Below are 12747 nucleotides of genomic sequence, written 5' to 3'. Positions count from 1 at the left end.
AAATGTGAATGTGAATAATAAAAAAACAGAGCAGCATTGAAGCATTGGGCCCTTCAATTGGTGGGCACAAAGGACCCAGGACTCCATGGAGGTTCTGTCTGCCCAGATCGAAGAACATTATTTTTTTTAAATGGTCATTTCCTGTCACCACTGGGTGGTGCCGAGGTGAATCCACCAAGTGACCTATGCAGCGTTTCAAGGTGTCATTATCATATGAGCGAATGATGAATTCTGACCTTGTGGAGTCAAGTAATGAACATTTTCAGTTTTAGGGCAAATTTGTGTGTCTTTTATGATAGATGTTGCCACCAAATTATGTGATGATTATTGCAACTGTTGGGGGCTAATTAAAAGGAGCGCTACTGAGTGAGTTTTGGGGGTTTGTGTTCAGAATCCCAAAAATATGAATTTTTCAGTGGGCCTTAAGGCCCAAAAATGAGAGAAAAGTCATTGCATAATCATAATAATAAGCAGTTTCAAGAGGGCCTTTGCACTATTACGTGTCTAGTTGTTTACCTGGTTGGGGTTACTCCACGGGGATCTATTTTAGTCCACATTATTGACCTTTAAATGTAGTTAGAATGTTTGATTCTCATGTTAAACTATGCCAAAGTTTCAGATAATGAGGTTTACGCATTTGGAAATGAGTCCTGAAAGAAGTTTGGGATGGCTCAAAACTCTGTTTCAGAAGGTGTGGTAAAACCGCCCCTTTGTGATGTCACAGAGGAGCGAATTTCCTTTATGGGCGTGGCTGTCTGCCAGACACACTCTGTCCTCCCCCAAGCTCTGCTTCTTTGTTTACGAAACAAGCTCAGGCAGAATTTATTGTAGTTAGTTATTGCAGCAATAGATAAATATCTGTCAACAGCATTTCACACCGGACTGTCATGAACGCAAATGTGAAATATCCGCAAAACTGTTGCTGAAGTCAGAAAGAGCGTGCACTCACCGGGAAAGGTAAATTAATGTCTGACACGCTGTGGGTCCACAGAGGTGGAGAGAACAGCTCTATACCCACTACATTAAAAAGTATTATTTGCAGTAGTAGTTTGGGAGTGTGACTAATCACAGCGGAGTGGGTGTTCCCCGCAATTGTTTTGTTGGGAAATACAGCTGGAATAGGTCCTGATTCTGGAAAATCGATAATTTTTTTTGAGCAGGTTATTGTGTGTAGCTGCTCTATAGGAGTCCACAAGCATAATGGGTCCCCTTTAAGGTGGATATTTGAGTGAACACACACACACACAGGCCCTGCAGGGGTCTTCTTGGGAAAATGACATCAACATGAGTAATAAAGCCGATGTACAATATCAGTAAACAGAGTATATTTTAAAAGAAACACACACTGGCTTCTTTTCTCCTTGCACATGCTCCTCTTCACAAACATACTTTGTTTGGCTTGAAGGCTCGGTGTCCCGGTGTCTGTTTCATCTGTTGCATCATGCATTCCTGACAGGAAAAGTCATGGAACTGGAGCAAGCCCTGGGCGATGTGGCACACACACTTTACACTCTCCCTGATGGCAGTGTATGCTTAGGAAGGTTTATCTGAGAGATTGCCAGTACGGGGCAGTTTATTAATGTCCTTCACTGTAAAGTGTATATAAGTATCCAACAGAAGTAATGATGGGACACTAAGGTACTCATTTATAACTTGTCTATAATGATTTATGCTTTGGCTGAGTGCGTTTGTCGTTTTGCGGGAATTGGGGTCGCTGTGTTCTCAGTAAAAATGTGCAGGCCTGTTCACGCATGTAAAGGTGGAGTTATCACGAGGCAGCGTCAGTCCCTACACGAGTGTATAGAAAGCTCCTTTTTATCCTATGAGCTTAGCTGAGCTGTTACAGTGGTAAGTATTTTTCCAAACCAAAATCCCAAAGAAAGTCAGCTCATTAGGAGTGGGCGGATCTATTTAAAAAAATCAAGTATCAAAATCAAGGGTAGTTTCAGTAGAACAAGCACCTGACTTGATTGCCAGAACAACAGGTTTTTATTGCAGCTTTGAATTATATCAATTAACAGGCACAATAATCCATCTCACAAGCAGCAAGCTCAAACACAACTCTGAACCCCCGACGCCATTTCCAAAATTCGCAGTACAACCCAAACTCAATGATCATTGCTAGTGTAAGGAATTTGTAGTAACCTGGTGTCTTATCCACACTCTGAGCCTGCAATCCAACTTCCTTAGGCAGCATTTGGCCTCAATGTGGAACATTCCCGCACACGTCAGGGCCCAGTGCAGGTATTTCTGACAAATGTCTCAGGGTACTGAAAGTTCAAAATATGAGTCTCAGCAGCAGCAAAATAAAACTAGCAGAAGAAGCATTGTTACAACAAAGAAACCACATATTTTCACACATTTGTGGAACATTTGTTTCATGTTGAGTTTGTTTGATGCCAACTGGCCACACATCAGGTACAAGACCTCAGTTTTTAGAAACGTACAGGTGTGACAAACCTTTTTATGTAGTACATTTTTTAAACCATGTTTCCTTGTTTGTGCTTTGAGTTTGTTCTCTCTGTTTGAGGGCGTAATGCTGCTCCCCAACTGCGGTTGACGGAACTGCGGGGCACAGCAGTTTAATTTTTAATCATACCAATCAAAAATTTGCCAGAAAATAAGGGAAATCCTTCCAGTCTTTTGTTGATTTGTACTTCCCTTGTTTCTGTGTTATTTTGTATTTTAATGAGGTCACCAAATCATAACTAAACATGACACAATTACTGTATGGCTTTTTTTATGGCTGTGTTGTTATGGTGTTTTAATAAATATATACCGCCTTCCCATCTCCACTTCAAGAAGGACCAGACACAAAAATAGATCATGTGCAAGTGTATCTAATGAGATGCAATATTGTTTTTGCCAATGTTATTTAAGGGTTGACTTTACAGTGAGTGTTCTATTCAATAGAAAGACAGATGGGGAAAAAAAACACCTTTTTTAGTTTTGCAACTGCAACTTTATTATCTGGCTAATGATACACACCGTCAAATGTTGTCTTAAATAAATAGTCTTCATGTTGAGCTTCAACGAAGATGGCCAGATTTGTGCACAGTGAAAATAATATAGGTTAGTGCTTTAAATACATTATTAAATAAGTTAGTCCATTATGAGCATGTGTGACATTAGTTTTAATAAAACCAGATTCGGTGAGGGGCAAAAGCTTGTGTGTAAACTACACAGAACAACAAAATGCACCATAAAGAAGTGACAGTAATCTACTACTACCTCCAATCATTTGTGTTTCTAGATGGTTGAGGAATCAGTTTGCAGAGGTCCTCAATTGCACAGGTGACCTGGCAGATGCTCATGTTCGGGGTTCCATGGCGACCGGGCAAAGCACTCTGCAGCCTTCCTGTCACACTCGCAGATGAACATCTCGCATTCGTCGTTTTTATCTGCAAATTCCAACATTATAAATGTAAAGAACCCATTCAACAGACAGATCTCTTTGTTTTGCTCCACTTACTGCCACAGGTGACTTTCTTGTTGTCCTTATCACAGCTGTAGTGATAGTACTCAGTGTATGGGTTGTCAAAAATGGGCCAGCAGTCTGGGTGCTGCATGGCTTCACTGTAACACCGGTCGTGCACGTAGCAGCACCTGTAAAGGTAAAAGATAATGTAATACAGGCGTCTAAGTTTCTTGTTATCTGACAATGTTTTGCAACATTGGAGCCCGACCTATCCAGCTCATCCACAGGTGTGCCCGAGCCACCCTTTCCACAGTAGCAGCCGTAGTCGGCGTAGTCAAGGACGGGCCAGCTATCAGGCATCACACACAGGATCATCTTCCTGAACTGGCTGAGAGCCTTGTAATTCAGAGACTGAGCTGAAAGGCACAACATGAACGTGGTCATGTTTACACAAACAGTCACATGTAGTGAAGCAGCTACTTACCAACAGAGAGGCTTAAAGCCAAGAGAAGCAGAGCATGGAGGGCGTTCATCCTGACGGCCTAAAGGTTAGTCACAGAGTTGCACCGACTCTCACATCAGACCACCTTTATATAGTCAAGGACTTTGGTATCTGCAATGTCAGCTGTTCATACGGCACAGGGTCGCACGCCTCACAATGCACAATGAGTTCAACCTATAGACCTGATCAAAATCTTAGGACCAGTTGAAAATAGCTAGAATTCACCTTTTACATATTTGGATCTTAATGAACTTTTAAGTAGAGCAACATTAAGCAAAACAAGAAGGGATAGTGTGACAAAAGTATGTATGTATTGAAATAGGCTGATCAAAGGTTTAAGACCATCGCTCAAAAAATTACAAAAAACTCTCCATACCAGAAGAAAAAAATTCTCAGAAGGACAGTAATGAGTAACTCCACCATTCTTGTTAACCACTTAAAAAATTGCTTTGGCAGTGCTTGATGCGAGTGTTTCCAGATGGCTACACTGCTCCAAGTGGTGAAGATGGCTTCATGAAGGGCATCAACTATCTGGAACTAATGGCCATTTTTATAAAGTTCCCTTGCCATCCGTCCCAAATGTTCACTATATGTGATTTAAATCAAGGGAACATGCGGGATGGTCCAAAAGAATGATGTTGTTCTCCCTGAGGAAGTCCTTGGTCAAGCGAGCATTGTGAACTGCAGCATTGAAAAACCCACACAGAGAGCCCTCAGTCATGAGGGCATGCCTGCTGCAACATCTGCATGAACCCAGATGCCGTTTGATGACCCTGCACCACCTGAAACTCCAGTGTCAGCACCCCAGTTCATTGCAGTCGGCACCAGTAATAAAGGTCTTTATTGGGGTCGAGGACCACCCTGTGTCCTGACGAACAGCTAATCGGAGCTAATCCCAGTTACGAATCACTGTTATTTTTTTTTATGAATATCTGTGCTTAACTTTTTTTATATATATAAAATTGACTAACATGATATAATAACTGGCTCCATGTGCTGTTTGTGTGTTTAAACGTTTTGATGGATGAAGTCAATACTGTCCTGACGTGTGAAGTAAAGTGAGACTTTCCATTTTGACCGTCACCAAAGCCTCACAAGAAAACCTATTAAACACCTGCAGGATGAAGAGGACACTGGAGGTCAGGTCCCATCAGTGAGCAAGACTGGCCTTTTATTTTGGCCACCCTCATTTGACATATCACCCCCACAGAGATTTAGACAGACTTGTGCACAATATTGGAGAGAAATGGACTTTATGTGCTGAGTTGAGCTCACGAAAGACAAGAGCAAATACAAGTGTTTTGTTTCATTTTTTGAGTGTAAATACTTTATTGAACCTGAGGGAAATTCAAGCATCCAGTAGCTGATGTAGATTTACAGGTAAGCAGAGGAAATATGAGATAAAAAAAACGAAGATAAGGTAAAAATAAGTAGTGTAGAAACGGTACATCAGTCATCGGCCCCTGAGTGTAGAGTCATTAAATCCTGGGTTCAGGCTGTTAAAACACACGGAGGTTAGACTGTTTTTATTTGTGGTGTGTCTGTCTCTGGCTTTATATCAAAAGAGATTCACACTGGAAGAAGGAGTGTATGTTGATTTTAATAAAATGCCTTTGTAAGAAAGAATGTTTTGCACTGAATAGACAGTATATGAAAACAATCAGGGGAAAAATCTTTTAGATGAGTGTATGTTTGTTTAACACCAAACAAAGCGCATTTTAGAATGTGATCTTTAATAAAATTAGTGAACATGGCAGCATAATGTATGCAAGATTTTGAGTGTCATTTGCTTAGTGGCCAGGTTACAATATAACAGGTTACTAATAAATAACAGCAATATTAATATCTAACAGTAGCATATAACCCCGACTAACATTGATTAAAACTCACAAAATAAGGAACTGATCATACTGACCGGGTATCGGGTGCTCCTTCATACATGGAAATATTCTGTGCGTGTATTCATGAATAATGAATTGGCCAAGAAAGGTCGTTTTTATTTATTTCTCCAGAAACATTCATCAAGCATACTGGATATAGTATAGCAGCTTATTTATTACTTCATGGCGTTCCTTTCAAAATCCTGGAATGTATTTGTACCTTCATTCATTCATTCATTTTCTACCGCTTATCCTCATGAGGGTTGCGGGGGTACTGGAGCCTATGCCAGCTGTACATCCTAGACTGGTCACCAGCCAATCACAGGTATTTGTACCTGTATATTATTATTACTTTTATTATGCAATGATATATCAGTGTCATGACGATGAATTCCATGAAGCTTTGTCTCTCCACGTGCCGCAGGGTAAAAATGTTTTTGCAAGACTATAAAGATTTTGGAAGGAAAGTTCTGCTGCAGCATACAACCTCCAAAAAATATCTATGTTTCTACTCTACATTTTGTCCAAAATCCTAACGAGTTCCAGTGAATTTACTGTGCAGACACTCTACATTAATGATGATTGTCGTGCAAAATACAAGTCCTAAAATGTGGCTCTAAAAATAAGAATGTGCAGCTTATCACATCACCAACCTAAGTAAATAAAATATATATGCTTAAATATGCTTCACAATGAGTGTTGTGCCATTCTTACAAACAATATGTGAAAAAGGCAATGGAATAATAACAGTGTCAAGCTACTGCAGTCCAACATTTCCCTTGTTTAACATGACTTTCTTTGTCTGACATTATCATGCTAATGGAGACGAAAGAGGTTACATCTGAGGTGCCTTGAGTTTTGAATGCCTTATATGGTTACAGAGCAGATAAGGTTGCAAAGAAAGGTAAATTATGGAGTTACTAGACCCTTTACACTTCCTTTTCAGGTATTACTATGTGTAAATGGTAATGCAGGGGTGTGAAGTTTCATACTCCACACCAAGTACCACATTTTCCGGACTATAAGTCGCATAAGTAAAAAAAAAAAAAAAAAAAAGAAACTGGTCTGTAAGTCACATTTACAAGTATCTATGATCATCTATGATGATTTTTTTAGGGGCTGCTCATATTTTCTCTTTCAGCGAATGATCCTGTAGGAATTTCCTGCTTCAAATGTGTGATGAGTTTGGTTGTATTAAACTTCCCCGGTTCCCCAACACAGGAAATTCGTGCATGACAAGATTTGCACTCAACTGCAACATCTTTTTTGGCCATTAACAAAAAAAATTGTTACCTCACGTGTTAAACAGAGTTAGCACACGCTGTTGTGATCACGTGGGCTGTATCTAGATCAATATGTGTGTAGACACATATTGAACAGCTGAATTTTAACAGCAAAACATAATTTTTGAATTAAAATACAATATACAACTTTCAGTGGCTGACCTAGTAGCTACAATTTCCAAGCGGGACATACTGCAATTAGTGTTCCAATGAATTAGACAACACTGCTGTCTAAAAATACCACATTTGTCAATCCACACAGCTATCCTATAAATATAATTCAACATTCATGACAAAAAGCGTCTGATGTGCGCCATATCATTCAATATACATACTGTATATATTTCTATACATACAAGTCGCACCTAACTTTATGTACCAGAATCAGCCACACTATGAAAAAAGTGTGACTTATAGTCAGAAAAAATACATATCTGTACTTTACACATCTCATGTGCATACATCAAATTACTGAGTTAATTGTAACGTGTTAAAGTACCAATGTTAAGGCTCTGATGGGCTATTTAGTGGGATCTCTTTATGAGATAAGCCGATGAGTGATCAGCCTAAACAAATAGAAGAATTTCATAAGTGCTTTCAACAATAATCATTTTTGAACAAGTATAATATAATACGATTAGTGACTTTGCCATTTTTATCCCATGGAGGTCTTTTCTGAATCATGTTTTAACAAGCGCTCCTACACATCCCATTCACAACATTTTACTATAGTACTTGCCGAATTGTAAATACTTTTTGTGAGCTGATGTCCAACTCTCTCTCCTGAGGAAGGCCATTCAAATGAGTTGACTAACAGTCAATTAAAGGTGGTGAGGTGAATCTGTCTTTAGGTAGACTGGTATTGCTTGAGCTAATTTGTCAATACAGCGGCATGGTCTGCGGTCAGATGGGTTTATATAGCAAGGTGGTGACATACTTCTTCTTGTAGCGATGTGTGGCGCTGAGTACCATTACTCCATCCTACAATAGAAAGAAAAACAAAAGCTATTACTCATTCTGTAGCTGGGATAATATCTGAGATATTAGTAAAGAATAGTGTTAGTCTTGCACTGTATATAAAATATTATTCATTACAGATCAGTGGATTGTGAGAATTAAGAGTAAAAAATGCTTGGAATTATTTTGCCAAAACAAATGATAGAATCATGCTTTTGCTAATGAAAACTTTATAACTCCTACTAATGTACAATTAGAACAATTTATTTTGGCCTCTCTCATGCTAGTTCATAAGATGGCTTTTTACTGGGTTTCATGTGAACAGCAGTCGCACAAAATGAGAGGACAACCTCATAAAAGATATGTCGTCATAGATCATTGTCATTTCAAGGACACATGTATAATAATATTTTGTTGCATCTGGCTAAGAGATAGCAGTTAAAAAAATACTATTTGTCGTCATAACAGTGTGATAAAAATGCTATAATTAAAGTGGATCTATTTTTGGGTGTTTGTATTGAGTTCTGGACTCCTACAGAGCAGCTACACACTATAATCTGCGCAGAAAGCTTTCAAGATCTTCCAGACTCCTTTTCCTGCCTCCACTCCTGTGTCTCTTCCAGGCACGCCTCCGGCTGAGCCCCCTCCGCTGTAATTGGTCACACTCCAAAGTGCTCCCGAGGAATTATGGATGGCTGCCGAACCCCTTTTGTCCAATTACTTGTGAAGTGCCGTTGACAGATGAGCATATTTTTCTCTTGGCTGGCTGGGAATTAGAAACTCCAAACAATTCCGCCCAATGCTTGCCTATGCTAAATAAAATTAGCTTTGCCTCACACCGGAAAAAAAATATTTCCTGGCAGCCATTACTCAACTTAAATGCCATGCCCATATAAGAAAGTCCAGGTTGCAGTGACGTTAGTAGAACTTGGTGTTACAAAAGCGTACAGAGCCATCCAAACCTGCTTTTAGGGCTCAGTAGCTGACACGTTGGCATCGTTTCACATGAGAATACAACATTAATGGGTCAGAAAAAGGGAAAAGCATAATCGTGTAATCCTTTAAACCAGTGCTTCTCATATTGTAGGACGAGATGTCCGAGGCATGAGAGGCGAGGTATTCTATTCTATACCCTACTGAATATATGGTATTATACTTAAATTTCTTCAAGGTTAGCAAGTCTGTTAATGTATTTAATCATGCTTGAATAATGCTAGTGCCAGCAACTCATTCAGTTGTTTGTATAAGTAAAAGAAAAGTGTACAGTGTCGATTGTGTGTCTATTTCCACAGAATGTGTAGGTCAACATGTAGCTGTTGAGATGCAATTCAGACCTAAAGTTACACCAGAAACCATAAAAAAAATGTTAAAAAGACATCATAGAGCTTGAGGATAAACAGCATGTTGAGGTTGTTTGATTTAGCTCACATTTTATCTTCTTTTTATTTTATAATTCATCGTTTTACCAAGCTCACGCTCAACTGTTTGATCATAGTTACATACTGTATGTGCGATCAAACACCTGTTTCGCTTTGAAGAAAAAACACACGTTACTGGCACTGACGAAGCCAAGTGGAAAAGTGTCTGTCTGAGCAGCTGGCTACTGATAGGGAAGAATGACTCAGCTGGGAATGTGGGAACATGGAACAAGTGTGTCTGTGTTTATTTAGTTTTGCTTTCCTTCCTTATTTCCTGTAATCAACTGTGTTCTATTTTTATCTTGGCGTGTATGTCTACTTTATTTTTCTGGTGACTATATAAAAAAGGACCATTGTCTCTCCGTCTGCTTCAAAACAACAACAAAAACAATTCCCCGCAGGAATTAGACCGTACCTTAATGGAAAGTGCGTAGAGATGGTTGAGCATGACATGGTTTGGTTCTGGCAGGAGTGCAGGATCACACTGGGCACAAAACAATGTAAACAGTAAATCACTGAGCATTTTCTACTTGTAACAAATCTTTAATTACATGTGCACATTTAGTAAGACATTATTGTGGTTGTAGTTTGCAAAGGTGACCAGTAAAGCTGGTCACTTTAATATTAGTAGTTGGTTCATATGATTTAATTGAATTATATTTGAATTAAATGTATTAATGCTCTCTGAGCATTATTAAAGAACCTCTTTTGCTATAGCTATATCTCATTAGATTGTGCAGGTGTACGTACATAATGAGGTGGCTGATGAGTCAGTATTGCTTGTGCATTGCTAACTGATCAATGTGCCTCAAAGCTGCTTGTCACGTGACACTCGCAAGAAGAAGAAAACGTAACACTGCCATGCAGACATGTCTGCGGTGTACCGTGGTGAAAATACTTTCACAGTGGACGCTGGATATTCAGCTCTGCAGCCACAGTGAAAGTTCCCCCTCACTGTGCCTGGACTGCTGTGTCATGGTGAAGTGAGCTTGCTTTATACTAGGGACTGTCAATAAATTACCATTATGTTGAAGAAAGGTTGTGGGGAAAAATCCTTTCTAAATCATACCTCCAATTGATCTACAACCCATACATCTATCCATTAACTCCCATCCACATTAGGGTCGCGGGGGTATGCTGGAGCCTATCCCAGCTTCAACAACACATTGATGTGCTGCTGCTTTTGCAACTTACTGATATTCCGGTGTCTTTATTGAGGATGACCTGGAGCAGGTGTGGTGGAAGTATCGGTGGAGACTTAAACTTTTCCTCTTGTTTTGGAATATAAGCATCCTGGTGATACGGCCCGGGAGGAGAGCTGGACAGGTCTAATGACGGAGGAGAGGCAGCATGTGTCGAGTAGTTAAACACTCCATGGCATCCCAGATACTACTAAGGTATAGTTGTATCTGATCAGAATACTGAAATGTTTTAAGTGCAGAACATTTTGACTCATAAAACAACAAGGGTTATCAGCTTCCTCATACTCTTAGTTGTGATTTTTGTCTACATGCATATTGGAATGGAGGGGAATAAACACACCTGACATGTCGGAGCACTTCTGCGAGTCCACCATAAGAGCATCAAATACCTCAAAGTCAGTTTTCTTCACCTGGATGATATTATTGACTGTGCCCAGCTGACTGGTGATAACGGGCTGTCAGGGAAAATTAGAACAAACAAAAACAAAACAATAAAAAAGGAATGGGAAGAAATTGCTTTTTACTGCTTTTCATCACAGACCTCTGCTGGGTCGTGAGTCCACTGGCCGTCCACGTAAAACTTGTATTGGTGTTCCCCTTCAGGTAGTCCCACAATGGTCACAAAGGTGTTCTGACTTTAACAGATAACGAGGGAAAGAGAGAAGGTAAGCACTTGAAATTCTCACTGTGAGCTCGGGACATCTGGTTACCTTCTAATCAGAGGAATCTTATTAGCCCAGTTGTTGAAGGATCCAGACAGGTAGACCTCCTTGCCATCACCAGTCCAGCGAAAAACAGTTGGACGGTTTAAAGTTGGCCCTTTGTCTTCCGCTTCTAAGTCTTGCCATGCAAGGAACTCTTCTTTCTCTAAGGGAGCCTGCAGTGACCATATAGTCAGTTAGCTATATAGTTTCATACCTTCTTGAGCAAATACAAAATTTTAATTGCTACAAATAACAGAAAATACACTGCAGGTGGTCCTTTGTTTATGACACTTCAGTTCAATTTTGTTCATAAATATGATACTTGCTCCAGAACTAGTCACGTGGACATAGCGGAAGCGTACATAGTCGGGCATAGCTACACTGGTCCTCACTAAGGGTCCGTATTTGTCCACATAGTGTGTGCCCCCGATGTAAAGACTTGTCCTACTTTTATGTCCTCCCCATGGAAAATATCCGCATCCTCTGGGCTGTCCATCAGGATTTTGGGCCTCTCGCCATCCTTTGTGCCCCTGCTGTCCCGTCGCAGGGCCTTCTCCCCGTGGCCCATCGCGGCCCTCTCGCTGCTTGTGTTCCCCATGCCGTCACCTCTGTGCTGATTGCTTCAAGGTCACTGACGCTGCAGAGTTTAAAGGAAAATAATCATCTCAAGAATGGGGCGTGCAACACCTGCGGCTTAAACAGAACAATCATGGGAATAATGCTGCAATTCAGTCAATTGCCCAAATGGAAAAAAAAAAACATTTGGTAAAAATCTATAATACACATGAACTAATACTTTAGTAATGACAATATTATTGATGTGATTCTAGAGTGTACTAGTGCTTTTGGTTATATTCCCTGCAGCTAACACAACACCCACCCTGCTGTGATGACCTCAAAAATGATCCTGACATAACAATCGGGTTTGCAGATTCGGGTTTAACATTATTGCAATACTTGCACGAACCATGTTCATTCTCCACTACTGCATTGTCAAACAATACGGTAATGACCGCATCCGCAGTCGATGAATTAAGTACATTAATTTTCATAATATAATAGTCTTAACTTAAACACGTGTTGCAAAACAAATGACATTACTGTAGTTACATGAACAATGCAATGTACCGTTAGAAGTGTAGCAGCAAGCTAGCGTCTTAACGCTGAGCATCAGCGTATGGTACCAGTTTGTGTCATTACCTAGAAGCTGTTCTACAAAAAATAGCACATGTACAATCAGACGGTAAATATATTAATTTACCTGTGTATGTTTAGTAATGATAGAATCCCGCGTCTTAGCTGTTTAGACGCATTTCAGCCGAAAGCAAACATAAACATTTGACGTCCACTTCCGACCTACATCTTGCGCATGCGCACTTTTAT

The 12747-nt window shown here is 40.0% G+C and overlaps 2 protein-coding genes across 2 annotated transcripts; both read right to left on the bottom strand.

Moving 5' to 3' along the window:
• Window positions 1-2306: 2306 nt before the first annotated feature.
• On the bottom strand, window positions 2307-4838 carry LOC131116343 (phospholipase A2, minor isoenzyme-like). Its single transcript, XM_058064468.2, has 4 exons — window positions 3903-4838; window positions 3687-3834; window positions 3473-3606; window positions 2307-3401 (listed from the first exon to the last, which is right to left on the bottom strand). Exons 1-4 carry the CDS (start codon window positions 3949-3951, stop codon window positions 3283-3285), a joined length of 450 nt encoding a protein of 149 aa, XP_057920451.2. The 5' UTR covers window positions 3952-4838; the 3' UTR covers window positions 2307-3282.
• A 406-nt stretch (window positions 4839-5244) lies between these two features.
• prkab1a (protein kinase, AMP-activated, beta 1 non-catalytic subunit, a) lies at window positions 5245-12747 on the bottom strand. Its single transcript, XM_058064467.2, has 8 exons — window positions 12626-12747; window positions 11813-12001; window positions 11371-11537; window positions 11202-11295; window positions 11001-11115; window positions 10653-10786; window positions 9874-9942; window positions 5245-8064 (listed from the first exon to the last, which is right to left on the bottom strand). Exons 2-8 carry the CDS (start codon window positions 11960-11962, stop codon window positions 7987-7989), a joined length of 807 nt encoding a protein of 268 aa, XP_057920450.2. The 5' UTR covers window positions 11963-12001; window positions 12626-12747; the 3' UTR covers window positions 5245-7986.

This window comes from Doryrhamphus excisus, linkage group LG10 (assembly GCF_037039965.1).
Source record: "Doryrhamphus excisus strain RoL-2023G ecotype Guam linkage group LG10, RoL_Dexc_Guam_v1.1, whole genome shotgun sequence".
Classification (NCBI taxonomy): Eukaryota; Metazoa; Chordata; class Actinopteri; order Syngnathiformes; family Syngnathidae; genus Doryrhamphus; species Doryrhamphus excisus.
The sequence above is the reverse complement of the archived record's forward strand: the minus strand, read 5'-3'. Positions and strand labels throughout refer to the sequence as shown.

Coding starts and splice junctions, on each gene's coding strand:
- LOC131116343 (XM_058064468.2), bottom strand. CDS start 3,951: ATGAACGCCCTCCATGCTCTGCTTCTCTTGGCTTTAAGCCTCTCTGTT. Junction 3,835..3,902: donor GGCTTTAAGCCTCTCTGTTG/GTAAGTAGCTGC, acceptor TGTGCCTTTCAG/CTCAGTCTCTGAATTACAAG. Junction 3,402..3,472: donor CAAGAAAGTCACCTGTGGCA/GTAAGTGGAGCA, acceptor TGGAATTTGCAG/ATAAAAACGACGAATGCGAG.
- prkab1a (XM_058064467.2), bottom strand. CDS start 11,962: ATGGGGAACACAAGCAGCGAGAGGGCCGCGATGGGCCACGGGGAGAAG. Junction 10,787..11,000: donor GAAGTGCTCCGACATGTCAG/GTGTGTTTATTC, acceptor CTCCGTCATTAG/ACCTGTCCAGCTCTCCTCCC. Junction 9,943..10,652: donor ATAAAGACACCGGAATATCA/GTAAGTTGCAAA, acceptor TTTTGTGCCCAG/TGTGATCCTGCACTCCTGCC.